The sequence below is a fragment of the Nipponia nippon genome, unplaced genomic scaffold (assembly GCF_047370975.1).
Source record: "Nipponia nippon isolate SJK-2023a ecotype South Korea unplaced genomic scaffold, ASM4737097v1 scaffold_50, whole genome shotgun sequence".
NCBI classification, from domain to species: Eukaryota; Metazoa; Chordata; class Aves; order Pelecaniformes; family Threskiornithidae; genus Nipponia; species Nipponia nippon.
Window position 1 is genome coordinate 259,742 of NW_028262370.1, and position 25,119 is coordinate 284,860.

The 25,119-nt window shown below is 67.9% G+C and overlaps 1 protein-coding gene across 2 annotated transcripts; it reads left to right on the top strand.

The window, feature by feature from the left end:
* Nucleotides 1-21: 21 nt before the first annotated feature.
* COL11A2 (collagen type XI alpha 2 chain) lies at nucleotides 22-24,175 on the top strand. Of its 2 annotated transcripts, XM_087734879.1 has the most exons (68): nucleotides 22-213; nucleotides 5,971-6,132; nucleotides 6,232-6,442; nucleotides 6,511-6,673; nucleotides 6,765-6,899; nucleotides 7,111-7,200; nucleotides 7,563-7,778; nucleotides 8,177-8,293; nucleotides 8,490-8,564; nucleotides 9,253-9,312; nucleotides 9,449-9,490; nucleotides 9,617-9,679; nucleotides 9,795-9,869; nucleotides 9,994-10,080; nucleotides 10,322-10,378; nucleotides 10,555-10,608; nucleotides 10,733-10,786; nucleotides 10,870-10,923; nucleotides 11,309-11,362; nucleotides 11,800-11,853; nucleotides 11,946-11,990; nucleotides 12,213-12,266; nucleotides 12,348-12,392; nucleotides 12,592-12,645; nucleotides 12,766-12,810; nucleotides 12,904-12,957; nucleotides 13,250-13,294; nucleotides 13,438-13,491; nucleotides 13,638-13,682; nucleotides 13,808-13,861; nucleotides 13,942-14,049; nucleotides 14,154-14,207; nucleotides 14,306-14,359; nucleotides 14,501-14,545; nucleotides 14,687-14,740; nucleotides 14,884-14,928; nucleotides 15,219-15,272; nucleotides 15,351-15,404; nucleotides 15,634-15,687; nucleotides 15,775-15,882; nucleotides 15,996-16,085; nucleotides 16,182-16,235; nucleotides 16,322-16,429; nucleotides 16,546-16,653; nucleotides 16,730-16,783; nucleotides 16,878-16,931; nucleotides 17,111-17,218; nucleotides 17,371-17,424; nucleotides 17,518-17,571; nucleotides 17,667-17,720; nucleotides 17,906-17,959; nucleotides 18,043-18,150; nucleotides 18,286-18,339; nucleotides 18,461-18,514; nucleotides 18,816-18,869; nucleotides 18,966-19,019; nucleotides 19,151-19,258; nucleotides 19,470-19,523; nucleotides 19,625-19,678; nucleotides 19,920-20,027; nucleotides 20,242-20,295; nucleotides 20,480-20,515; nucleotides 20,600-20,653; nucleotides 20,867-21,152; nucleotides 21,242-21,354; nucleotides 21,492-21,560; nucleotides 21,914-22,147; nucleotides 22,587-24,175. In XM_087734879.1, exons 1-68 carry the CDS (start codon nucleotides 132-134, stop codon nucleotides 22,731-22,733), a joined length of 5,463 nt encoding a protein of 1,820 aa, XP_087591005.1. In that variant the 5' UTR covers nucleotides 22-131; the 3' UTR covers nucleotides 22,734-24,175. The 2 variants fall into 2 exon arrangements, with proteins under 2 accessions (XP_087591005.1, XP_087591006.1); XM_087734880.1 differs by lacking the exon at nucleotides 7,563-7,778 and having other exon boundaries at nucleotides 23-213.
* The last annotated feature ends 944 nt before the right edge of the window (nucleotides 24,176-25,119 follow it).

The window sequence follows — 25,119 nt, forward strand, 5'->3', positions numbered from 1 at the left end:
GCTGGGGCCGGGCGAGCGGCGGCAGCGGCCGCATTCGGGGTCCGACCGTGCCCGGGAGCAGCCGGAGCCGCCGACCGGCCCCGACCCCGGCCCCGACCCCGGCCCCGGAGCGGCCCCGGAGCGGCCCCGCCATGGCCCGGCGCTGCCCGGCGCTGCCCCTCGCCCTCCTCGGGCTCGGCATCGCCCTGGCCCGGCCCGCGGCGGCCGCCCCAGGTGGGAGCGGGGACTGGGAGCACTGGGGGGACTGGGGGGGGGGATGAGGCTCGGAGCGCCCCGGGATGCTGCTGCGAGCGGGGACTGGGAGCACTGGGGGGACTGGGAGCACTGGGGGGACTGGGGGGGATGAAGCTCGGAGCGCCCCGGGATGCTGCTGCGAGCGGGGACTGGGAGAACTGGGGGGACTGGGAGCACTGGGGGGACTGGGGGGGGATGAGGCTCGGAGCGCCCCGGGATGCTGCTGCGAGCGGGGACTGGGAGAACTGGGGGGACTGGGAGCACTGGGGGGATGGGGCTCGGAGCGCCCCGGGATGCTGCTGCGAGTGGGGACTGGGGGAAGTGGGTGGACTGGGGGGACCGGGGGGGGGGAGGAGGCCCGGAGCGCCCCGGGATGCTGCTGCGAGCGGGGACTGGGAGCACTGGGGGGACTGGGAGCACTGGGGGGACTGGGGGGGGGTGAAGCTCGGAGCGCCCCGGGATGCTGCTGCGAGCGGGGACTGGGAGAACTGGGGGGACTGGGAGCACTGGGGGGACTGGGGGGATGAGGCTCGGAGCGCCCCGGGATGCTGCTGCGAGCGGGGACTGGGAGAACTGGGGGGACTGGGAGCACTGGGGGGATGAGGCTCGGAGCGCCCCGGGATGCTGCTGCGAGTGGGGACTGGGGCAACTGGGTGAACTGGGAGCACTGGGGGGGGGGGTGAGGCTCGGAGCGCCCCGGGATGCTGCTGCGAGCGGGGACTGGGAGAATTGGGGGGACTGGGAGGACTGGGGGGACTGAGGAGGAGCGGCTCGGAGCACTGGGGGGACCAGGAGCACTGGGAGCACTGGGGGGATGAGGCTCGGAGCGCCCCGGGCTGCTGCTGGGCGCTGGGACTGGGTGAACTGGGAGCACTGGGGGGACTTGGGGGATGAGGCTCGGAGCGCCCCGGGATGCTGCTGGGCGCTGGGACTGGGAGAACTGGGGGGACTGGGAGCACTGGGGGGATGAGGCTCGGAGCGCCCCGGGATGCTGCTGGGCGCTGGTACTGGGAGGACTGGGGGGACTGGGGGGGATGAAGCTCGGAGCGCCCCGGGATGCTGCTGCGAGCGGGGACTGGGAGGACTGGGGGGACTGGGAGGACTGGGGGGACTGAGGTGGAGCGGCTCGGAGCACTGGGGGGACTGGGGGGGATGAGGCTCGGTGCGTCCCGGGATGCTGCTGCGAGCTGGGACTGGGAGCACTGGGGGGACTGGGGAGATACGACTCGGGGCACTGGGGGGACTGGGAGCACTGGGGGGACTGGGGAGGAGCGGCTCGGAGCGCCCCGGGCTGCTGCTGGGCGCTGGTACTGGGAGAAGTGGGGGGGACTGTGAGCACTGGGGAGGAGCAGCTCGGAGCACTGGGAGCACTGGGGGGATGAGGCTCGGAGCGCCCCGGGATGCTGCTGCGAGCGGGGACTGGGAGCACTGGGGGGACTGGGAGCACTGGGGAGGAGCGGCTCGGAGCGCCCCGGGCTGCTGCTGGGCGCTGGTACTGGGAGGACTGGGGGGACTGGGGAGCAGCGGCTCGGAGCTGACTGGGAGCTGGGACTGGGAGCACTGGGGGGACTGGGAAGGAACGGCTCAGAGCACCCCGGGGATGCCACCGGATGCTAACTGGGAGCTGGTACTGGGAGCACTGGGGGGACTGGGAAGGAACGGCTCAGAGCACTCCGGGGATGCCACCGGGTGCTAACTGGGAGCTGGTACTGGGAGCACTGGGGGGACTGGGGAGGAGCGCCCGGGGATGCTGCCGGATGCTAACTGGGAACTGGGACTGGGGGGACTGGGGGGACTGGGAAGATGCAGCTCGGAGCACTGGGAGCTGAGACTGGGAGCTGTTACTGGGAGCACTGGGGGGACTGGGAAGATGCAGCTCGGAGCGCTGGGAGCTGGGACTGGGAGCACTGGGGGGACTGGGGAGATGCAGCACCGGAGCAGCAGGGGATGCTGCCGGGCTCTGACTGGGAGGCACCGCAGAGCCGATACTGGGAGCACTGGGGGATCCCAGTGGCGGTAACTGGGAGGCGCAGCGGGGACGATAACTGGGAGCTGTAACTGGGAGGACCGGAAGGTCCTGGGAGATGGGAACTGGGAACTGCATGGAGGTTTTAAGTGGAAGCTATGGGTGATACTGGGAGATACAGGGAAGTGGTGACTGGGGCAACTGGGAGGTGGAAACTCTGTGGGCACTGTAACTGGGATTGGCGACTGGGAGCAGTGGCGATGCTGGAACTGAGAACTGTGACTGTAACTGGGAAGTACTGGGAGATACTGGGAGATAGCCTGGGACTGTAACTGGGAAGTACTGGGAGATACGGGGAGGCAGCCTGGGACTGTAACTGGGAAGTACTGGGAGATACAGGGAGGCAGCCTGGGACTGTAACTGGGAAGTACTGGGAGATACTGGGAGGCAGCCTGGGACTGTAACTGGGAAGTACTGGGAGATACTGGGAGGCAGCCTGGGACTGTAACTGGGGGCTACTGGGGGCTGTGACTGGGAGCTCTGATGGAACTGGAACTGGGGGGATGCAGCACTGGCAGCTGCTGGACCACCGTAACTGGGTGTAACTGGGTGTAACTGGGTATACTGGGCCGCCCACGGCCACCACGGTCCCACCCGCGTTATTTTTAGCCCCGTGGCCACCGCGGGCGGCTCCGGGGCTATTTATAGCCCGGGCTGGGGGGCCAGTGGCGGTGCCAGGGACCCCGTCCGTCCGTCCCCCAGCGCAGGGGACCCCCGTGTTCCCCCTTGTCCCCCCTTGTCCCCCCCGCCCCCCCCCCCCGATGGCTTCGCCAGCCGCTGCCGCCATCCCGGCCAGAATCCGGCTTTTTTTTCCGCTCGCTCCCGGCCTGGCAGCGGCCGCTGGAAATTCCTTGGGCCGGGATCAGTCGGAGGTGGCTGCCGGCCGCCGTTCCCCACCCCCCGGCCCCCCAACACCTTCCCCTGCCCCCCCATTTCCCCCCCCCGGCACCCCATGGCCGAGCCCCCTGACCCCCAGTGCCTGGGGGGGGGGGGACCCAGGGGGCTTGGGGGGAGCACCCAGGGGTCTGGGGAGCACCTGGGGGGTTTTGGGGAGCACCCAGGGGTCTGGGGGTCTTTGGGGGAGCACGCAGGGGTTTGGGGGGAGCACCCAGGGGTCTGGGGAGCACCCAGGGGTCTTGGGGGGAGCAGTCAGGGTCTGGGGAGCACCCAGGGGTCTGGGGGTCATGGGGGGAGCACCCAGGGGTTTGGGGGAGCACCCAGAGGGTTTTGGGGGAGCACCCAGGGGTCTGGGGAGCACCCAGGGGTCTGGGGGTCTTGGGGGAGCACCCAGGGGGTTTTGGGGAGCACCCAGGGTCTGGGGGTTTTGGCAGAGCACCCAGGGGGTCTCGGAGGAGCACCCAGGGGTCTCGGGGGTCTTGGGGGAGCACCCAGGGGTCTGGGGAGCACCGGGGGGTTTTGGGGGAGCACCCAGGGGTCTTGGGGGGAGCACCCAGGGGTCTGGGGGGAGCACCCAGAGGGTTTAGGGGAGCACCCAGGGGTCTTGGGGAGAACCCAGGGGGTCTTGGAGGAGCACCCAGGGGTCTCGGGGGTCTTGGGGGGAGCACCCAGGGGTTTGGGGAGCACCCAGGGGTCCGGGGTTCTTAGGGGGAGCACCCAGGGGTTTTGGGGAGCACCCAGGGGGTCTCCAGGGAAGGACCCAGGACCTTGGGGAGGGAGTGGGGGGGTCTATGGGGAGTCAAAGGAGGACCCAGAAATTTCAGGAGCACCCGGGGGTCTCGGGGGAGGACCCAGAAGTTTGGGGAGCACCCAAGGGTCTGGGGAGCACCCAGGGATCTTTGGGGAAGACCCAAGAATTTGGGGAGGACCTGGGGGTCTCCGGGGAGGACCCAGGAGCTCAGGAGCACCCAGGGGTCTCTGGGGAGGACCCAGGAGTTTGGGGAGGACCTGGGGGTCTCTGGGGAGGACCCAGGAGCACCCAGGGGTCTCTGGGGAGGACCCAGGAATTTGGGGAGCACTCGGGGGTCTCAGGAGAGAACCCAGGAGTCCAAGACCCCCCCCCCCCCCCCCCCCGAGAAGGCAGCAGCACCCAACCCCGTGGGGGGACAACCGCGGCAGGTAGCCGGGGACGATGGCCTCCATGCCACCGTACGGGGGACACGGGGGTTACGCGGGATGGGAAAAGGGGGGGCCCCCGCTCCGCCACCCCCCGGCCCCCCGGGAGTTGAGCTATGTGCCCGTAATGGCTTTTCCTCTCGCCCGGCGTCGCCGGCAGAAGAAAGGTGCCTCTGTGCCGGCGGGGCTGGGAGGGGGCCAGCACCGCGGGCGGCGAGGAAGAGGAGGGGACCTGGCGTCGGCGGCTCCCCCCTTCCCGCCCTGGGCATCGCTCGAGGCCAGGCCGGAGAACGGGGGGCACCGGGTGGGGGTTGGTTTTGGGGGGGTGGTAACGTGGTGCTGCGAGCTTCCCCGCCGCGGTGCCCCCGGTACGGCCCAACCGTCCCGGCTAGGCGCCGAAGGCGGCGGTGGGGGGGATGAGCCCCGTGCCACGGTGATGGGGTTGATGAGAAACGCAGGCCGAAGCTGGCTGGGGGGCGGGGGGGGAGGTGGAGGGGGATGGGAGGCGGACGGACGGACGGACAGACGCACGTGGCGCGGGCCCCATCGCCACGCACCCCATCGGGGATGAGGGTTTTGGGGTAAGCGGGGGGAAGCGTTGGGGCTCGCCGGGGTCGTCCTGGCCGGCTTCACCGGGCTGCACCGGTGTGACGGCACCGCGTCCGTCTGTCCGTCCGTCCTCCCCTCCACCCCCCCCCCCAGCCCCACTGCTTGGCTGCTGCCCCTGATGGGTTCTGCAGATGCTGGGGCTGCGATGGGGAAGCTGGGCCGGCCGGGGGGGACGGTTCGGGGGTCCGGCGATGGCGGTGTTGGGGGACGCTGGTGGCGGTGAGAGCTCCCGCCTCGGCCGCCGTCCCGGTGCCGCCGGCGGCTGAACAAAGCCGCCCTTCATGGGCGTCCCGGGAGGGAGATCGGAATTCGGATAGTGGCGGGATGGGGCGGGACGGGCACGGTTGCGGTGCCCCGCCGTGCCCCACGGCACCTGGCAGTGCCCAGGGCAGGCCGTCGTGCCCCACGGCACCCAGTAGTGCTCAGGGCAGCCCGTCGTGCCCCGTGGCACCCCATGGCACCCTATAGCACCCTATAGCACCCAGAAACGCCTGGGACAGCCCACGGTGCCCCACAGCACCCTGGGGCACCCCATGGCACCCTGCAGCATCCAGGGCAGCCCACAGCACCCTAGGGCACCTTAAAGTGCCTGGGTGAGCCCGTCGTGCCCCACGGCACCCCACGGCACCCAGTAGTGCTCAGGGCAGCCCGTGGTGCCCCATGGCACCCCACGGCACCCTGCAGTGCCTGGGGCAGCCCACGGCACCCTATGGCACCCTATGGCACCTTGCAGTGCCCAAGGCATCCCATAGCACCCTACGGCACCTTACAGTGCCTGGGACCCCCCAAGGCACCCCATGGCATCCCATGGCACCCTGTAGCACCTGGGGCAGCCCACGGTGCCCCACAGCACCCTGGGGCACCCCATAGCCCCCTACGACACCCTATAGCATCTTGCAGCACCCCACGGTACCCAACAGCACCCGCAGCACCGCTCCCAGCGCCGGCGGTTGTGCCGGGAGCACGGCGGGCAGCGGTGGGGCCGCCGAGGGGACCCCGCACCCTAACGCGTCCCCTCCCATCCCCAGGAGAGCCCGTGGACGTGCTGAAGATCCTCCAGCTCCACTCCCTGCCCGAAGGCGTCAAGAAGGTGCCGGGTTTCTGCTCCCAACGCGGCGCCGGCTCCGACGTCGCCTACCGGATAACGCGGCAGGCGCAGCTCAGCGCGCCCACCCGGCAGCTCTTTGCCGGTAAGCGGGCGAAACCGGTGATGGGGGCGGGGGGGGGGGCAACCCAAGGACCCCCCCCCCCTCCGCCGTGCTCAACCCCCTCTCGCCCACCTCCCCCAGGTAAATTCCCAGAGGATTTCTCCATCATGGCCTTGGTGAAAGCCAAACCCGGCATCCAGGCGTTCCTCCTCTCCATCTACAACCAGGACGGCATCCAGCAGCTGGGCGTGGAGCTCGGCCGCTCGCCCGTCTTCCTCTACGAGGACCAACATGGCCGCCCGGCTCCCGAGGATTATCCCCTTTTCCGGGGCATCGATTTGGCCGACGGCAAGTGGGTACCCGCCAGCCGGCACCCTCCGACGCCGACGGTCCCGTACCCACCTCCCCGTCTCCCCGCAGGTGGCACCGGGTGGCCTTGAGCGTCAACCGGCGGTCGGTGACGCTGTTGGTGGATTGTCGGCAACAGGAGACGCGACCCCTTCCCCGCAGCGCCCGACCCCTCCTCGACACCCGCGGCATCACCGTTTTCGGCACCCGCATCCTCGACGAGGAGGTTTTCCAGGTGCGGGGCGGGGGGTTTGAGGGGGGGGGGGGTCTGGGGTGAGGGTGTTGGGGGGTGACATCTCACACCCCCCCCCCATTTGTCCCCATAGGGTGACATCCAGCAGCTGCTCATCGCCGCTGACCCGCAAGCGGCGTTCGACTACTGCGAGCACTACGGTCCCGGCTGCGCCGCCGCGGCGGCCGGCGGCCCCCAGGCGCAGGAACCCCCCCGGCAGCGGCAGGAGGTGGGATGAAGGGGTGACGGGGACCCTTTTCCCTAGGGATGGGGGGGGGGGGGGGGTTACCCCCCGCAAAAGGGGATGGGGTGGCGGGCGGAGGGGGGGGACGGACGCGTCCCCGGTGTCGTGCCCCCCCCCCCCCCCCATAATGGCCGTGTTTCGGTGACGTTTGCTTCTTCTCGCCCCTCCTCATCCTCACGTCCCCCCCCCCTCTAAGTACTCCGAGGAGGCTGTGGAGTACTACGAGTACCCCTACTACTACACTAATAGCGAGGACGGGCCCACCCCGGGGGGGGTCCCCGAAAAGGTAACGGCGGGCAGGGTCCCGTCTGTCCGTCTGTCTGTCTGTCCCCGTTGTGTCGCAGCCCCCCCAACGCCCCCCTCCCCCCCCCCGCCCCAAGCAAAAGCATGGAAGGCGGTGGGGGCGGGGGGGTGGGGATGCTGCGCCCAGGGGGGGGGGGGGAGACCTGGGGTCGTCCCCCCCCCTCCCCCGCCGCGTTCGTGCCGTCACCGGGGTCCTGACGCCGGGTGCTTTGTGTTTTGTCTCCCCAAAATTCCCCCCCCCCCCCCCGCCCCCCCGCCCCGGGTGGGTTTGTGTGTGCGTGTGCTTGTGTCGCTGCTCTTCATCGCCGCCGCCGTCCTCCTCTTCCTCGCCGCGCTGGGAGCTAGAACCCCCCCGGCCCCAACCCCAAGGGTCCCCCCAGGGCCGGCACCCCGAAAAAACAGCGGATGATGAACACGGCACCCGCCTACGGGAAATCCCCCGGGAAGGGGAAAAACCCCGGGAACCATCCCGGGAATGGGGGTCCCCCCGAAAACAGCAAGATGGGGCTGAGCCCCCCCCCCAGGAACGGGGCCAGGAGCCAAGGCAACAGCTACCAGCAGGTAGAGAACGATCCCGAGCCGGGATCCCGAGTCCGTCCGTCCGTCCATCCATCCCACCGTGGGGCCGTACGGCGACGTCCCGGCGATGCAAATAAAGCGGCGGGGGGGGGGAGTGCTGGAAAGACGGGGGGCCCCTTTCCAGCGAGACACCGCCCGCCTTTATTCCTCTCCCCCCCCCTCCCCCCCAAATTTCACCACCCGGTGGTGTCCGTCCCCTCTGCGATCGCTTTGTCCCCCAAAACGATCCCAGCGCGGTTTTGGGGAGCCACCCACTAACCCCCCTCGCCCCCCCCCCCAACCCCTGGCTGTGTGTCTCCATCATCCATCGCTTCGCTTGTCCGTCTGTCCGTCCATCCCGCTCTCCCGTGACCTCTCCCCGCTCCCCTTCCCCCACCCAGGATGGGGGGCTGCACCCCACGGAGGAGCCCTGGGGGGCCACCGCGGACCCCGATTACGCCCCGGGCCCCCCCAGGAACCCCGACGGTGCCTCCTGGGAGGAGACGGGGCCGACGCAGGTAACACCCGGCGGGGGGGGGGGACACACACAACACCCATCGCCCCCCGGACCCCGGGGTCCCCTCCCCGCCACGGGACGGGGGGGCGGGTGTGCAGTGGGGAAGCGGGTGGGGGTCACCCCCCCCCCCCCCCGCCGTGCGCCCCTTAACGCCGTCTCTCCTCGGGGTGCCCGTCACCCCGCCGTCGGGGCGGCAGGAGGAGGAGGAGGAGGATGGGGGTCCAGGCCGGGTGTATGAGTACGTCTATACGGACAACCCCGAGGAGTTGGGTGTAAGTTGAGGCGGGGGGGGGGAAGGGTCCTGAGTGTCCGTCCTGGTTCGTCTCCACGTCCGTCCGTCCCGTCGCACCTCCGTGTCCGTCCGTCCCGTCTCCACGTCCGTCCGTCTCGCCCCCATCCCCGGTGGTGTTGGCTCTGCACGACCCCGCGTGTGTGTGTCCGTGTGTCCCCCTCCTCGTTTGCCGCGTCCCCGCCGCATGTCCTCACCCTCGCCTAGGGCGTGATGTCACTTGGGCCGCGCGTGACATCATCACATCGCTCTCCCCCCCCCCCCTTCTGTGTGCTTCGTCTGCTCCCCCCAATTAATGGTGGCGCTGGCCTTAATTACCGCTGCGGGACGAGGTAATTCCCACCCCCCCCCACGCCGCCATCTTGGGCGGGGGGGCTGGGATTTGAACTGGGGGTCCACCCCACCCCACCCCCAGTTCCTAAACCCCCCCTCCCCCTTCCTGACCCTCCCTTTGGGGGGGCGAGGTGTATTTTGGGGGGGGGGTAACCCCATATCTTAAGCTCAGCCCTGATTAAGGCTGCGTTAATGGGGATGCCCAGGGTGGGGGGGGGGGGGGGCAGAGACCCCCCCACGGCGGGGGTGGCTGTGGGATGGGGGGGTGACACGGGGGTCCCCAGGGTGCCCTGCGCTGACGGGTCCCTCTTGGGGGGTTACATGTCTGCCACCCCCAGGCTGTGCGCGGCGTCAGGGGCTACAAGGGCGAGAAGGGTGAGCCCGCCGTCCTCGAACCGGTACGTCTGTCTGTCCGTCCGTCTGTCCCCTTCAATTTGCGGGGCCACCGGTACCGGTGTGGGGCCCCCAACCCCACGGCCGGTGACGGCATCCCGGCCGCTGCCCCCCCCTAACACCCCCCATCTTCTCCCGCAGGGCATGTTGGTGGAGGGTCCCCCCGGTCCCGAGGGACCTGCGGTAAGACCCCCCCACCTTGGGTGATGGTACGGGGAGTGGAGGGGGGGGGTAGCACCCCCGCTGTCACCCCCCCCACCCCCGGTGTCACCGTCACCCCATGTCTCTGCTCCCCCCCCCCCCAACCAGGGCATGTCGGGACCACCGGGGACGCAGGGACCCCCGGGAGCCCCGGGAGAGCCCGGCGAGAGGGTGAGTATGGGCTCGGGGGACCCCTCCAAAAACCTCCGCCATGGCATTGACCCCCCCCTCCTTGTGCCATTGACCCCCCCCTTGTGCCATTGACCCCCCTGCCTGTCCCCAACAGGGCCCCCCCGGCCGCGCTGGCCTCCCCGGCTCCGACGGGACCCCCGGACCCCCAGGCACCTCCATGATGCTGCCGGTGAGTGGGGCGGAGGAGTTGGGTGATGGGGTCACACCCCCAAAAAGATGTGTGTGTCCCCCCCCCCCAGTTTTGGGGTGGGGGCACCCACCCCTATCCCATCCCCGCCATCTGCCCGTCCCAGTTCCGCTTCGGGAGCGGCGGCGGCGACAAGGGTCCGGCGGTGGCGGCGCAGGAGGCGCAGGCGCAGGCCATCTTGCAGCAAGCCCGGGTGAGTCTGGGGGGAGGGGGGGTGTCAACATTTTGGGGGGGGGGGGGTGTCTCACAGGAGGACACCACCCCCCCCCCCAAGGACCGATGGGGTCCCCAAAGCTGCTCGCGCCCCACAGGTGCTGAACCCAGGGGTCGCATCCTGCACCCGCTGCCCCCCCCCCCCGCCCCGCTTTTGCCCCCGTAACCCCTTCGGTGAGGAATAACCCCCCCCTCTCTGTTCTCTCCCCCTCCCCCCCCAGCTGGCCCTGCGGGGCCCCCCCGGACCCATGGGGTACACCGGCCGCCCCGGACCCATGGTGGGTATTGGCGTTTTGGTGGAGTTTGGGGGTTCAAGGGAAGGGGGGGAGGGTGAGGGTGCCCCCCCCCCCCCCCACCATGGTGTGGGGTTGGGGAGGGGGGGAGGGCTGTGGGATGGAGGGGGGGGGAGGGTTTGGGGTACCCCCGTGATTGCCCCCCACGCTTTTGCTCGCAGGGGCAGCCTGGCAGCACCGGCATGAAGGGGGAGTCCGGAGACTTCGGCCCCCAGGTGAGCCCCAAGGATGGTGGGGGGGCGGCGAGCGGATCCCAGTGACCCCCCCCCTCCCCCCCCCCCCGCCCACGTCGCCTTGTTATCTGGGACCTCGTTAACACTCTGCCCTCCCTCTCTGCAGGGTCCCCGAGGTCCTCAGGGCCTGACCGGACCCCCGGGAAAGCCTGGCCGGAGGGTGAGTTGGGGGGCTGGGAGGGGAAGGGATTTTGGGGGGGGGGGGGGGGGGCACCCCCTCCTCACCCCCTCTGTGTCCGGCAGGGCCGACCGGGAGCTGACGGCGCACGGGGGATGCCCGGTGATCCCGGTGTTAAGGTAACGGCTGGGATGCTCCCGAGCCAGCGTTGGGGTATCCCCTCGCATCCCACCCGGTCACCGGGACCTGGAGCACCCTTGGGTGCCCACCCGTGTCCCGGGAGAGCTCTGCCGGGGACCCCCGCGCCAGGCTGGCAACTGGCGGCCCCACGGCGGAGCGGGATGCGGGTATCCCGTGGGATCAGAGCCGGGATTGGAGCACGGATCCTGGAATGAACAAGTCAATGCCTTGGGGTGGGGAGCAATGGGGTGGGGGGCAGCACCGGACCCTCTCTGGGGCGGATCCCGGCTGATCCCGGATCCCAGCTGATCCCGGGGAGCATCCCGCTCCGAGGGGTGTCCTCGGTGGCACCTCGGTGACACCTCGGTGTCCTTCCCCCCCCAGGGTGACCGCGGCTTCGACGGGCTACCAGGGCTGCCGGGTGACAAAGGCCACCGGGTGAGTCACCGCGGCCGGGACGACGGCACCTCCGGAGCCCCCCCGCTCCTGCCTCCACACCCCGCTGCCTTCACCCTGCCTCCACCCCTGGGCGTGCCTGGCTTGGGGGTACCCACAACCCACCCCCCCCTCCTTCTTCCCCGGGACCCCGCCGCCGGCTGCACCCGTAAACCGCGGCCTGAGCAAACACCGGCGCCCGCCATCGCCGCCACCGCCGCCGCCAGCTGCCTTCCCACCCCTCCGGCCGGCACAGAGCCCCCATTCACGGGCAGCTGCCCGCGCACACTGAGCGCATTCACGCCGCCCCGCCGTCGCTCAACGTCCCTTTACCTGCTGCCCCCCGCGCCCCCCGCCGCGCCGACCCCCCCTTTCGCGCCCCTTGGCACCGGTCCGGCGTGGCCGTACCCGCCGGCTGACCCGGGTTTTTGCCCCCGTAGGGCGAAACCGGCTCGCAGGGGATGCCGGGACCCCCCGGCGAGGATGGCGAGAGGGTGAGTGGCTCTGGATGAGCCGGGGAACACCGGGGTGGGACAGCCTGGACACCCGCCATCCCCGCTCACCGCCCGCCCTTGTCCCTCCGCAGGGTGACGATGGAGAAGTGGGACCCCGAGGACTCCCCGGAGAAGCGGTACGGGGTCTCGCGCCCACGGGGGTCTCGCACCCACGGGGGGGTCTTGCGCAGGTTGAGGCGGGGGAAGCGAAGCGGTGCCACGGCCCCGCTGGCCCCTGCCGTGTCCCACCGGCGATGGCACCGTGACCCTGGGGGGGGGGACACACATCATGCTGCCACCACCTTTGGGAGCAAAGACCCCCCCTGGGTGCCCCCTTAACACCCCGTCTGCCCTCGCAGGGACCCAGAGGTCTGCTCGGCCCCAAAGGCCCCCCGGGAATCCCCGGCCCCCCGGTAAGTGCCATGGGAAGACCCCCCCGTCCCCTCCCGAACCCGCTGTCCCCCCACCCTGCTCAGCACCCATCTCCTCCGCAGGGCGTGCGTGGCATGGACGGTCCCGTCGGTCCCAAGGGGAACCTGGTGAGTGGGGATGCCAGTCCATCCCACCTGGGTGCTGTGAGCTTCCCTGCAGCGGTGTCCCCCAGCACCGTCTCTCTGTGGGGTGTCCGTCCCCCCCTCCCACGACACCCCACTGGGGACACGTCATGTCCCACTGGAGACACTGGCGTGTCCCCGGTGAGGTCCTCGAGCGCTGACCCACCATCTCTGACCGTCACAGGGGCCGCAAGGGGAGCCCGGACCCCCCGGTCAACAGGGGACCCCAGGAACCCAGGTGAGCACCCCCATTTCGGGAGCTGGACCCTCTTGGAGCAAGGGCAGGGGGGGGGGGCATTGCTGGGAGCAGGGGGGGCACAGGGAGGTAACTCCCCCCCACCCCATCTCTGTGTTTTAGGGTCTCCCGGGACCACAAGGCGCCATGGGACCTCCTGGAGAGAAGGTGGGTGCCGGGTCCTGAATCTGGGGGTGGGGGGACCACGAGGCTGCTCCCCTCCCTCGCTGCCAGCGCTCACCCCGGCTTCTCTCTCCGCAGGGTCCCCAAGGGAAACCCGGCTTGCCCGGCATGCCCGGCTCCGACGGACCCCCCGTGAGTACCCCCCGTCACCCCCGGCCAGCGTCACCCCACTCCCGGGCACTGTGTGCCCCCCGCCGTCCCCTGCCACGGGGCAGGGATGCAGCCAGCACCCGAAGGATGTTCCGGAGATGCTGTCCCCATGTCCCTCGCTGTCCCCGTGTCCCCCCCAGGCTGGGATGGAGCCACCGAAAAGGGGCTGGTTGTGGGTCTGGGGGGGGGGGAGGGATGCGGATGGGGGCCACGTTTTCTGTGTGCCCTGTCTCAAGGTCTCTCCTCATCCCGTTGTCCCCTCTTCCGTCCCCAGGGTCATCCCGGGAAGGAGGGACCCCCCGGCACCAAGGGCAACCAGGTAAACCCAACGCGTCCCGGGCTCTACCCCGTCTTTTGCCCACCCCCCGGGGCAGCTCCAGCCCCCCCCTCTGTTGGGGGTCCCGTGCTGGCCCCCCTGAACGTCCCCTGGCGCACGGTGCGAACCTCTCCCTCCCTCCGCAGGGCCCCTCAGGTCCCCAGGGCCCCATCGGCTACCCAGGCCCACGCGGTGTGAAGGTCAGTGCCTGATTTTTTTTTGGGGGGGGTGGGGGTCGGAAGCGGGTATCGGCCGACGCTGCTTTTTTTGGGGGGGAAAAACAGGAGGAATTGGGAGCCATGACGCCTCCTCGTGCCGTGGGTCACCCCTCCTCCTCTCTCCCTAGGGAGTGGACGGCATCCGGGGGCTGAAAGGACACAAGGGTGAGAAGGTGGGTGTCTGTCCCCGTACCCCCCCACCCCGCCGGCGGTGCGGTGGTCCCCGGCCAGCAGCCGGGCTGCGTCGTTGTTCCCTCTCCATCGATGCCAGCATCTCCATCCTCATCCTCTCCTGCAGGGCGAGGAAGGCTTCCCCGGCTTCAAGGGGGACATGGGCGTGAAAGGAGACCGGGTAGGTGCAGGGGGGGCTCCCTGAGGTCCTGCTGCCCCAACCGGACCAACCTGATGCCCCCCCTCCGGCATCTCCCGCAGGGCGAAATCGGCGTGCCGGGCTCCCGGGGTGAGGACGGACCCGAAGGTCCCAAGGGACGGACGGGACCCACCGGTGACCCCGGTCCCATCGGGCTGGTGGGAGAGAAGGTGAGGGGACGCGGCGAGGGGACGGGGCCATGGGGGGCATGGCTGCAGCGAAGACCCCCGCGGGCACCCCGTGCCGCCCTCCCCATCGCATCTCTCGCCCGCAGGGGAAGCTGGGAGTGCCAGGCCTGCCCGGCTACCCAGGACGTCAGGGTCCCAAGGTGAGCGTGATGGCCGTGGGGCTGCCCCACATTGCCCCACATGCTCCCCCCCCCCCCCCCCCCCAGCATCGCTCACCCCAACTCCTCTCCATCCCCAGGGATCGCAGGGTTTCCCCGGATTCCCGGGCAGCAACGGCGAGAAGGGCGCGCGGGTGAGTGACCCCCCCCCCCGCCCTGCTCGTGTCCCCCCTCGGGGACCAGCCGCAAAGCAGAGGGGGGACACAAGCACCGGGGGGGGTGTCCCTGCCCTGTCCCCCCCCCCCAATGTGTCTCTGAAGCACCCTCTCTTATAGGGTCTGTCCGGCAAATCGGGGCCCAGGGGCGAGCGTGGCCCCACGGTGAGTATGGGGCAGGGTTAATTGGGGGGGCTGTGCTCTCCCCCCTCCCCACACCCCTCTCCTGGGGGGTGGGGGGGCTCCCTGGGGGGGTGGGGGGGGCCGATGGACCATCCATCACCCCCCCTCCACCTCCTCCCGCAGGGTCCCAGGGGTCAGCGGGGACCACGAGGAGCCACCGGCAAGTCAGGGGCAAAGGTCAGTCTTTGGGGGGGGGGGGGGGCGGGCTCACCCTGGCCCTTGTGCGTGTACAATCGCACACGCGCGTGACAGCTCTGGCACCGACGTGCGCCGGAGCTGGGCACCCGCTGGGCACCCGCAAACCTTCCTCGCTCCCTCAGGGCACGTCTGGCAGCGATGGCCCCCACGGCCCCCCAGGTGAACGGGTAAGTGGGCGTCCCAGCCTGGATTTAGAGGGGGGGGTGGGGGTCCCAGCTTGCACGAGCACCCTGGTGCCATCCCCACCAGCCACCCACCGCACTGTGCCAAGCTCTGGGACCCCCCCCCAGTGCCCGCCATCACCCAGACCCCCAGCTCCCTCCCGCCCGGCGCACGCAGCTCCGTCTCCCCTCGCGCCGGGGTGGGGGGGGGGTTGGTGATGCTGTGCTAACGAGCTCTGTGGTAATTAGCACCGGCCCTGCTGTGCCCTAACCACCCCGCTCTTCTCCCCCTCTAGGGCCTGCCAGGACCACAGGGACCCAACGGCTTCCCAGGACCCAAAGGACCCCCCGTAAGTAGCGGGGTCCCCCCCTAACCCTGCATGTGAGGTGCCCCCGGCGCTGCTCACCCCCTGCTCCTCTCCCTGCAGGGTCCCCCCGGCAAGGACGGGCTCCCCGGGCACCCCGGGCAGCGAGGAGAAGTCGTAAGTGTGCCCATGTCCCCCCTGCTGTGCTGACACCCATGCTGCCCCTCCAGCCGCTCTCCTGTCCCTGCCACTTGTCCCCAACCCCCCTCCAGCCCCCTCCTCGCCCCCCCATGTCCCTCCTCAGGGACATGCTGCTACTCCCAGGCTACTCTTGGCTTACTCGCAAGTTACTCCTGATGCTGAACCGCCCCCCCCCCCCCCCCCCCCCCCCCCCCCCCCCCTCCAGGGCTTCCAAGGCAAGACCGGCCCCCCCGGCCCCCCCGGGGTGGTGGGACCTCAGGTGAGCTCGGCCTCGTGTGAGTGGGTAGGGGGGGGGGTCCCCAATTCCCCTGGGGCTGCACTGACTCTTGCTCCCCCCGTGTGCCAGGGAGCCGCTGGCGAATCTGGCCCCATGGGGGAGAGAGGCCACCCGGGCCCCCCCGGCCCCCCAGGAGAGCAAGGGCTACCGGGACCATCTGGCAAGGAGGGCACCAAGGTGAGGACGGTGGCTCGGGGTGGGAAGGTGCTGTGGGCATGGTGATGGTCCCCGGGGAGTAGGATGTCGGGTACCGGGGCATGGACCCCCCCATATCTCACCTTTCGCTCTAGGGAGACCCCGGCCCCACTGGCTCCCCCGGGAAGGACGGTCCCGCCGGCTTGCGGGGTTTCCCCGGTGAGCGGGGTCTGCCTGGCACCCCGGTGAGTAAATCCTCGGCTCAGCCGGGACTGCCCCCCGCCCCAGCCCACCCTACCCCCCCTCAGCACCATCGCACTGATCCCCCCCTCATCTCGCAGGGCGGCCCAGGGCTGAAGGGCAACGAGGGACCAGCGGGACCCCCAGGACCCGCAGTGAGTGTCGTCCCCCCCTGCCATGAGCCCTGGTGGCTCCACAGCTCCCCTCGAGCTGACGCCCTCCTCCCTCCATCTTCCCCCAGGGCTCCCCTGGGGAGAGAGGTGGCCCGGGGCAAGGTGGTCCCGTTGGCCCCCCAGGACGACCAGGACCACAGGGACCACCGGGCCCTGCCGGAGAGAAAGGAGTTCCCGTGAGTGCTCAGGGACATCCCCCTCGCATCCCGCAGGGAAAGGCGGCGGGTCCAGGAGGGGTGCAAGGGGGTGGGTGCTTGCACCCCTCACCCCCCCCCTTTTCACATCCCTCTAGGGTGAGAAGGGCCCCATGGGTCCCGCTGGCCGGGATGGCGTTCAGGGTCCTGTGGGTTTACCTGGCCCAGCCGGCCCCCCCGGCGGCCCCGGGGAGGACGGTGACAAGGTGAGGTCCTACCCTGCCCCGGTGTCACCGTGCGCCCCGATGCACTGGGGCTGAGCACCCTTCTTCTCCCCTCCAGGGTGAGGTGGGCGAGCCGGGACAGAAGGGCAGCAAAGGCAACAAGGGCGAGCACGTGAGTGTGATGGGTGTCCCCCCCTCCCCAGACCTTGTCCCTGCTGTCCCCAGGGGCTGTCCCCAGCCTCACTGACCCCTTCCCTCCCTCACAGGGTCCTCCTGGTCCCCCTGGGCCCATCGGGTCAGTCGGGCAGCCCGGAGCCGCTGTGAGTATCCCGGAGGCAGGGCAACGTCACGGTCGGGGGGCGCGATGTGGGACGGAGGGTCCTGTGCCACACCTGGGGCCACACCGAGGAGGGGACGGTCTCAGCGAGGAGATGTCCCTGTCCTCGGGTCTGGTCCCCGGGGAGGCGAGCGGCGGCCGATCGTCCTTCCCGCCTTGCAGGGTGCCGACGGGGAACCGGGTGCCAGGGGTCCCCAGGGACATTTCGGGGCCAAGGGTGACGAGGGGACACGGGGCTTCAACGGTCCCCCTGGCCCCATCGGCCTCCAGGTGAGCAGCACCCCCAGCACCCCATGGCCACCCCCTCACTCCGGGGCAGTGCCGCCGCACCCGTCCTGCCTGTTCCCAAAACGGGGGGGGACGGAGACGCCCCCCCAATGCCCGCTGTGCCCCCACCTTGTTAACGCTCTCTCTTGCCCCAGGGTTTGCCGGGGCCGGCTGGTGAGAAGGGTGAAACGGGTGATGTTGGCCCCATGGTAAGTGACCTTGACCCCTCCCAGCCCCGTGTCGCTCTGGGTGGGGGGTAGCCCAGGACCATCCTCACTCTGTGCCTTCTCCCCCACCCCCAGGGCCCGCCGGGCCCCCCAGGTCCCCGTGGCCCAGCTGGACCCTCTGGAGCTGACGTAAGTGACCCCGCTTTCCCCCCGTTGCCCCACTGTCCTTCCCCGTGTCGGGTGCTGGGGTGACCGGCTCTGCTTTCCCCCCATCCCACCTGCAGGGACCCCAGGGACCCCCTGGAGGTGTTGGGAACCTGGGACCTCCTGGTGAGAAGGTACGTCCCCGGACATCGGGGTTCGCTCCCCGGGAGCCGCCCTAGCGGGGTGCAGAGGTGGGGTGAGGCCGTGGGGCCGTAGTGGGTCTATGGGACAAGGAACCAATCCGGAGGGCTTGGTCCCAGAGCGGGGACAAGGTGGCACGGTGCGGGGAGGGTTTGACACCTCTCTGTTCCCGTTTCAGGGGGACCCCGGTGAATCGGGAGCCCCGGGAATCCAAGGGGAGCCAGGAGTCAAGGTGAGTGTCAGCAGGGACACCCCGCTTTCTGTCCCCGTCCCCTGGCTGGCCCTGCCGGCTGCTGACCCCATCTTGCACCGCAGGGCCCACGAGGAGAGCGAGGGGAGAAGGGAGAAGCCGGAGCTGCCGGTGCTGCTGGGCCACCTGGAGGGAAAGGGCCCCCCGGCGACGACGGGCCCAAGGGCAACCCCGTGAGTGCCGTGTCCCCACCCCAGGATGCAGGGGACACGGGGAGGGAGCAGGAGGGGTTCGCTCCGGGAAGGCGTTGGGACCCCTTGGAGGGGAGGTCCAGGGTCCCCTCAGGCTAGCAGCTCGCTCTGTTTCAGGGTCCCGTTGGCTTCCCAGGCGATCCCGGACCCCCAGGTGAAATGGGTCCCAGGGTGAGTGTCGCATCCCACCCCCTCTGGGCTTCTACTGGAGGGGGCTTCCCTGGGAATGGCGTTGGGATTTGGGGGTGTGTGCGGGACCTTGTGCTGACTCCAGGTTTTCCCTTCCCGACAGGGCCAGGATGGCGCCAAGGGCGAGCGTGGGGAGGACGGCGAGCCCGGGGAGCCGGTGAGTGCCCCGTTCCGGCACGTCCCCCCCTCACCATCGCTCTGGGCAGGGGTGTCTCGACCAGATCCCCCTGCGAGGTTTGGGACTGGATTAACTCCACTGCTTCAGGAATGTCAGGGAGTGGGGAGCGCAGCCTGTCCCCCCTTCCGCGGCCATTGGATCTGGTCCCCCTGGTCCTGGGATCCTCCCATCCCTTTGGGTGCTCCTCACGTGGCGCTGGATCCTCCTCTTCGCCTTCCCCTCCATCCCGTTTCTGGGACAAGGCCAGCTCGCTCAGCTCCTTTCTCTTCTCCTTCCTTAGGGCTCACCGGGTCCGACAGGCGAGAACGGTCCTCCTGGTCCCCTGGGGAAGAGGGTAAGCACTGGGTGAGCCCGGCTCTGGCTGTGACACATCCCGTGCCACCCGCCTGGATGTCCCTGTCCCTCACCACCCTGTTTCTCCTCTCCGCAGGGCCCAGCTGGCTCCCCCGGCCCCGAGGGGCGTCAGGGCGAGAAGGGCGCGAAGGTGAGTGATTCGGTGACCGCTCCCACGCTGGGGTCCAGTGGTGCCCCCATGGGGAAACCCCAGCGGCGCTGCCAAGCTCCATGTGCCCACGTTATGGGATCAGCCTCACCCGGCTTCTCTGTCCCCCTCAGGGAGAACCAGGCGCAGTGGGTGCTCCTGGCAAGACCGGTCCCGTGGGTCCCCAGGGCCTTGCTGGGAAGCAGGGCCCCGACGGTCTCAGAGGTCTGCCTGGCTCGGTGGTAAGTGCCAACGTGCCGGTGATAGGGCAGCGGGATCCCATGCCCGGGGTCAAAGCGCAGAGGAGGGGTGAGGGTCTGACTGTCACACCGGGAGGGGACTGGGACATGTCACTGTGCCCATGGTTCAAGGGGAGCTGCCCGGGGTGTGCGCTGCCACCGGCGGCACCGACTCCAGACCGGTGGGACTCACCTTGTCCTCTCGCCTGTGCAGGGAGAACAAGGCAAACCGGGTACCACAGGCCAGGCTGGGCCACCAGGACCGGTGGTGAGTGTGGCCCCCTCTCCCCAGCCATAGCTCCCCGAGGGGGGGATCCCCCCAACTTTATGCTCCCCACATCTCACGTGCCTGCCTGTCTACCTCTGCAGGGTCCCCCGGGTCTCCCCGGCCTCAAAGGTGACACCGGTGCCAAAGGAGAGAAGGTGAGCGAGGTGCGGCGAGCGACCCGTGCTCTGGGTCACCGCTGCGCCCAACACAAGTTGGGGACCATGGCACCCAGGTGTGAGGCATACCCCACACTTGGGGGCCAAGACCCTAAGCCCTGCTGGGCAGCTGGCACTGGGTGGACTGGTTCCTATGGGTCCCCCGAGTGCTGGTCCCCGCCGGGCACCCACCACGTCCCCCTTCGTGGCCCTGTGCTGATCTCCGCTTGCGTCTCCCCAGGGCCACCCTGGTCTCATCGGCCTGATCGGACCCCCAGGGGAGCAGGGGGAGAAGGGAGACCGAGGTCTCCCCGGCCCCCAGGGCTCCACGGGGCAGAAAGGAGAAACTGTGAGTGTGGGACCTGGGGAGTGGGGGAGCCTGGGGAGGGTGAGGATGGGGTTGTGGTTCGGGGAGGGGGATCCATGCCGGTGGGGAGGGGCAGGGGGCAGGGGACAACCTGGGGGGCTCTGGGAGCGGGGAGCCCTGCAGGGTGCTGGGGGAGGTGGGAATGGGGCCGTCCTGGTTTCCTCACGCCGGTTTCCGCTCTCCTCCCATTATGCAGGGGATCCCTGGTGCTACTGGACCCATCGGCCCCGCCGGCCCCCCCGGACTTCCCGTGAGTGCTCCCCGTGTGCTATCGGGTCCCTCCCTCTCCTCGCCCCGCTGCTCGCTCCCCCTCTCTCCTCCTTGTGCCTGGGCTCCCAGTTTCCCTCCCTGCGTTTGCGGGGGCGGGGGGGCTGCTGTCTCCCCACCCCACTTTGCCAGCCCCAGTCGCTGACAGACCTGGTTTTGCTTTGCAGGGCCCAGCTGGTCCCAAAGGTGCCAAGGGAGCCATGGTAAGCGCCGAGGCGGTGCCCCCACCTTGCCACCACCTTCAGTCCTGCCCAAGGCTGACCTCTGTGAGTGTCTCTTTCCTCTAGGGTCAAGCAGGACCCAAAGGTGAACGTGGACCCCCAGGACCCCCTGGACACCCGGTGAGTGGCTCAAGCGTTGGCACCAGGGAAGGAATGACACCGGGGTGGGGGGATGTAGGAACAGCTCCTCGGTAGGTAAAATGACACCCAGGAATGGACGTGGAGGGATGTCTTCTATCTCAAAGCCTGAGCACGGGGTGGTTTGGGGCCCTGGGGAGTGGGGGCTTCGCAGCCCCCCATGCTCGGGTGCTGACAGTGGTGTGCCTGCCACAGGGTCCCCCTGGGGAGGTGATCCAGCCCCTGCCAATCCAGCTGCCCAAGAAGAGCAAGCGCTCCATTGACGCCAGCAAGCTGGTGGACGAAGAGGAGGGTGAGGATGGAGAGAGACCTGCCGCCGACCAGGCGTCTCGTGACTACGCCGACGGCATGGAGGAGATCTTCGGCTCCCTCAACTCCCTCAAGCAGGAGATCGAGGGGCTGCGGCGCCCAATGGGCACCCGAGATAACCCTGCCCGCACCTGCCAGGACCTGCAGCTCAGCCACCCTGGCCTGCCTGATGGTGAGCTGCGCTGGCACTGGGCAGGGGGAAGGACGGCGGTTAGCACAGCCGCCCCGCCCCGTGTGCTGACCCCTCTCCTCCCTGTGCAGGCGAATACTGGATTGACCCCAACCAAGGCTGCGCTCGAGACTCTTTCAAGGTTTACTGCAACTTCACCGCAGGTGGGGAGACCTGCGTCTTTCCCAGCAAGGATGTACAGGAGGTGAGCGAAATGGGGGGGCAGCTCGGCGTGCGGGGTCCCAGCACAGCCTCGGGAGGCAGGGTGGTGGGGATCGGCCACGAGAAGAGGGTGGCTTGGGGTGCTCCCCACCTCGTTCACGGCTGCCTCTCCTCTTCCAGGTGAAGATGGCGGCGTGGGAGAAGGAGGTGCCCCAGCGGTGGTTCAGTCAGTTCCAGGAGGGCAGCAGGGTAAGGATGCTGCCGGCTCACCGGGGTGGGCTGAGCCCCCCTGCGGCACTGACCGCTTTCCCAGGTGCCCTGCCTGCACTCCGACTTACACCCCTCTCCTGTAACGCCCTGAGCGTGTCCCCAGCCGCTTCCCTTGGTGCTGTCTCGGGGGCAGCTGGATGCCTCTTTTCCCCTGTTTCTAAGGAGAAAGAGGAGAAACGTCCCCCACCTCGCCTTGAACTTGTCAGCCCTTCTGACCATCTCCCCCAGCTGCCTCCTCCAGGGGGGTTTAGATCCCCGCCGACCCCCTCCAGCCCCACTTTTCACATGCCTCTGGTCGTTGGCCCCCGTTAATTTGTCTCCTGCTCCCGCAGTTCTCCTACACGGACTCGGAGAGCCAGCCCCTTGGCGTGGTGCAGCTGACCTTCCTACGGCTCCTCAGCGTCTCTGCCCGCCAGAACTTCACCTACCACTGCCATCGCTCGGTGGCCTGGCACAGCACCACCTCTGGGGACCACCAGCGTGCCCTCCGCTTCCTGGCTGCCAATGAGGAGGAGCTCAGCTACGACACCAGCCCCTACATCAAAGCTGTGATGGACGGCTGCGCGGTGAGAGCGGCAGGGGTGGACGGTGGGGAGAGGGACGTAAGTGGAAGCAAGATCCATGGGGCTGGATTTGTCACGGGGAGAGAAAGTTGAAGGAAAAGGGATGGGTGAAGGCACAAATGGGTAATGAGGAGAAAGGAAGCACGAGAAGGCACCAAGATGGAGGGATGGGAGAACTGAGAGAAGGCAGGATCTTTCCTTTGGGGGTGCCATGGGTGTAAGTAGGGTGCCCCGGAGAGGGATGATCCAGTGAAATGCCAGGAAAATGCCATGGAGAAAGGGTGGCTGGACAGAGACGCTCCAGGGCTGAGCCTGGGTAGTGCCGGAGCAGCAGAGGCCGCTGGATAAAGAGAAGGCTTTGCTCTGCGTGAACCTGTCCCAGGCTGGTGCTCCCCGTGCCCCCCAACCCCTGACCCATCCGCCTGCCTCCCCTCCCCTGCAGGCACGGAAGGGCTCCAGCCGAACGGTGCTAGAGGTGAGCACGCCCCGCCTGGAGCAGCTCCCGCTGCTGGACGTGCGCGTCATGGACTTCGGCGAGCCCGGCCAGAGGTTTGGGTTCGAGGTGGGCCCAGTCTGTTTCCTCGGCTAGGACCAAACCGTCACCCTCCTTGCCACACCCTGGCCTCCAGTGGGGCAAACCTTGCCTCCTCGCATCCCCCCACTGCCTCCGAGCGGCGAAGCAGCAAGACCCGCCTCCCCCTCGCATCACGTCACCCACCCGCTGGTGCGAGGAGCTGCGGTGCCAGCCCTGCCCACACGCACCGAGACCGACGCGCCGCCGCTGCCGCCCCCACGGGGGCCAGGGTCTGGAGAGATGCCAAAGAGACTTTAACGCTTAGAATAAATCTATATTTTAATATGTAGAGAGGCAGAGAGGAAAATTTTTAACGGATCCACTGGCTACCTCCCTTGGCACCCAGCAGTGCTCCCTTCCTCCCAGTATCTCCCTCTGAATCCCAGTGCTCTTTCCCAGCATTCCCAGGGCTTATTTTCCATGCTCCCCACCACCCCAGGGGGAACCCCTCAAGGAGCGTACCCACCAAGCAGAGGGAGCAGTACTCGGGTTTGCTCTCTGCCTGGAGAGCCAAAGGGTTTTAAAGCCTAATGTGGCGAGGAAACCCGGGATGACACTGGTAGGCGTCAAGTACCGCTAGCACATGTTTGGGGTTAGCGCCAAGAGAGCTCTCGTACCTCTCTCCCTGTGTGGATTTGCACCACGGTAACCCTCGTGCTTCAAAGCCGGTCTCTTGGGGTCAGGAGGGAACGGACCCAGGGACGCATCTGTCTCCGAGAGCGTTACCTCCTTTGTGTGCAACCCCACAGCAACGGTCGCTGTCCATCTCCAACGACGCACCGACCTACCTGGGCTCCGTAGTCTGGTCCAGCCTGACTCATACAGGTGGAGCAGCCGCTTGACTTCGTTACTCTGCTAATCAAGGCTCATTAATTTGAAAAAAAGCTTCCCTGTCCCATCAGGGTGTTAATTCTTTTCCCCGCTGCACCTATTAGCTCAAACGGGTTCCAGTCCCTGTCCTCAGTCCTACCTCCAGTCATCGCAAATCACCCCTCTTGCAATGGGAGTATTTAAAAAACCTCCGACAAAGCCTACCCCTAGCCCGTGGAAGGAAGTGAGGAAGAAGGACGTTGTGTTTTTACTGTGTTTTTTATTTTTTAAATTAATTATATTATTTAAAGGAGTGGATACAACCATCGATACTGGTCCCTGCGGCGTAATTTTGGATTTCCCCCCCCCAAAAAAAAAACAAAAAAACCAAGAAGTGAATTTCTGCATGGAGATTAACCCAGCCCAGTGCTTGGGGGAGGAGGGAGGGGAGGAAAAAAAAAAAAAACAAACAAAAAAGTAAAAAATTATTTTCTTGGTGCCGTCCGATAAAAAGAAGTTTAAAGGGGCACCAGTCTTTGCTTTTTAGTTTTCTTAAAAAGCAGAGGTGTGCCCCCTGGTGCTGAGCCGGCGGCCTGTATAATGTTTTGTAAGTAATTTTTTAAGTGTATTGTAATATATCATCTATAATTTTGCTGCTTTTTGGGGGTCGGTTATTTTTTTTTGTTTCCTTTCTCTCACTTTCCCCTAGCTTACCTACGTGATTTCCTCCATCGTGAAATTCCTCCATACAGAGGCGAGTTCCCATCCTGGGGAGAAAGTGGGGAATAAACACACATGCACGTAAATCCACCGTTAGTAAATGCACCTGCAAATGGGCTGCTCCGTCCAGAAGGGTCTGCAGAACATCTGGGCCACAAAATGCTTCTCAAGGGCTTCCTAACAGAAGGCTTGCAAACTAAAAGGAAAAGCCATGACAACAAAAAAAGAGCTTTGGGAAAACACAGGAGACTCCCGGTCCCCTGAAACTGCAGCTCTGCAGGGATTTCAGCTCACGTAGGAGCTGTCCGAGAGGGAGGCTGCTGGTCTTCTCCGTGCATGGGGATGGGATCCGGGGGGATCCCTCCATGGTGGGGCAGGTAACCCCACACCCAAGGGGAAGGGGGGACAAGGCTGTGCAAACCCTCTGGAGGGGAGCAACGTTCTGGTCTGGGTTTGCTAAGGTGACTGGGGTGTTTTCTCCAGTTGACAAACACTGCTGTGACTGAATGATGCTTTAATACTGAGCAAGTTTCCAGCAGCCCCAGGGGACAGCTGGGAACCTGACTCTTCCCAGAGAAAGGCACCCACAACCCCCTTGTGCTTGCCTTTTCCCCCTCCTCACACCGGCACCTCTTGTTCCTCTCAACTCTTGCTCGTGGATCTGCCCATGCTTGGTCATGGCTGGCTACCACAGCGTCTTTCCCACCTGCCACACCCCACATCCCTCCCAAACCACCATGTCCCCCTCCCTGCTCTGGTTTACCCTCAGACACCCTACTCCCACCATGCCCAAACCCACTGGTCACCATCACCAACCCGCCGCCAACCCACAAACCTTCCACTCTCCCCCCACCGCCACGGTGTTAGCATC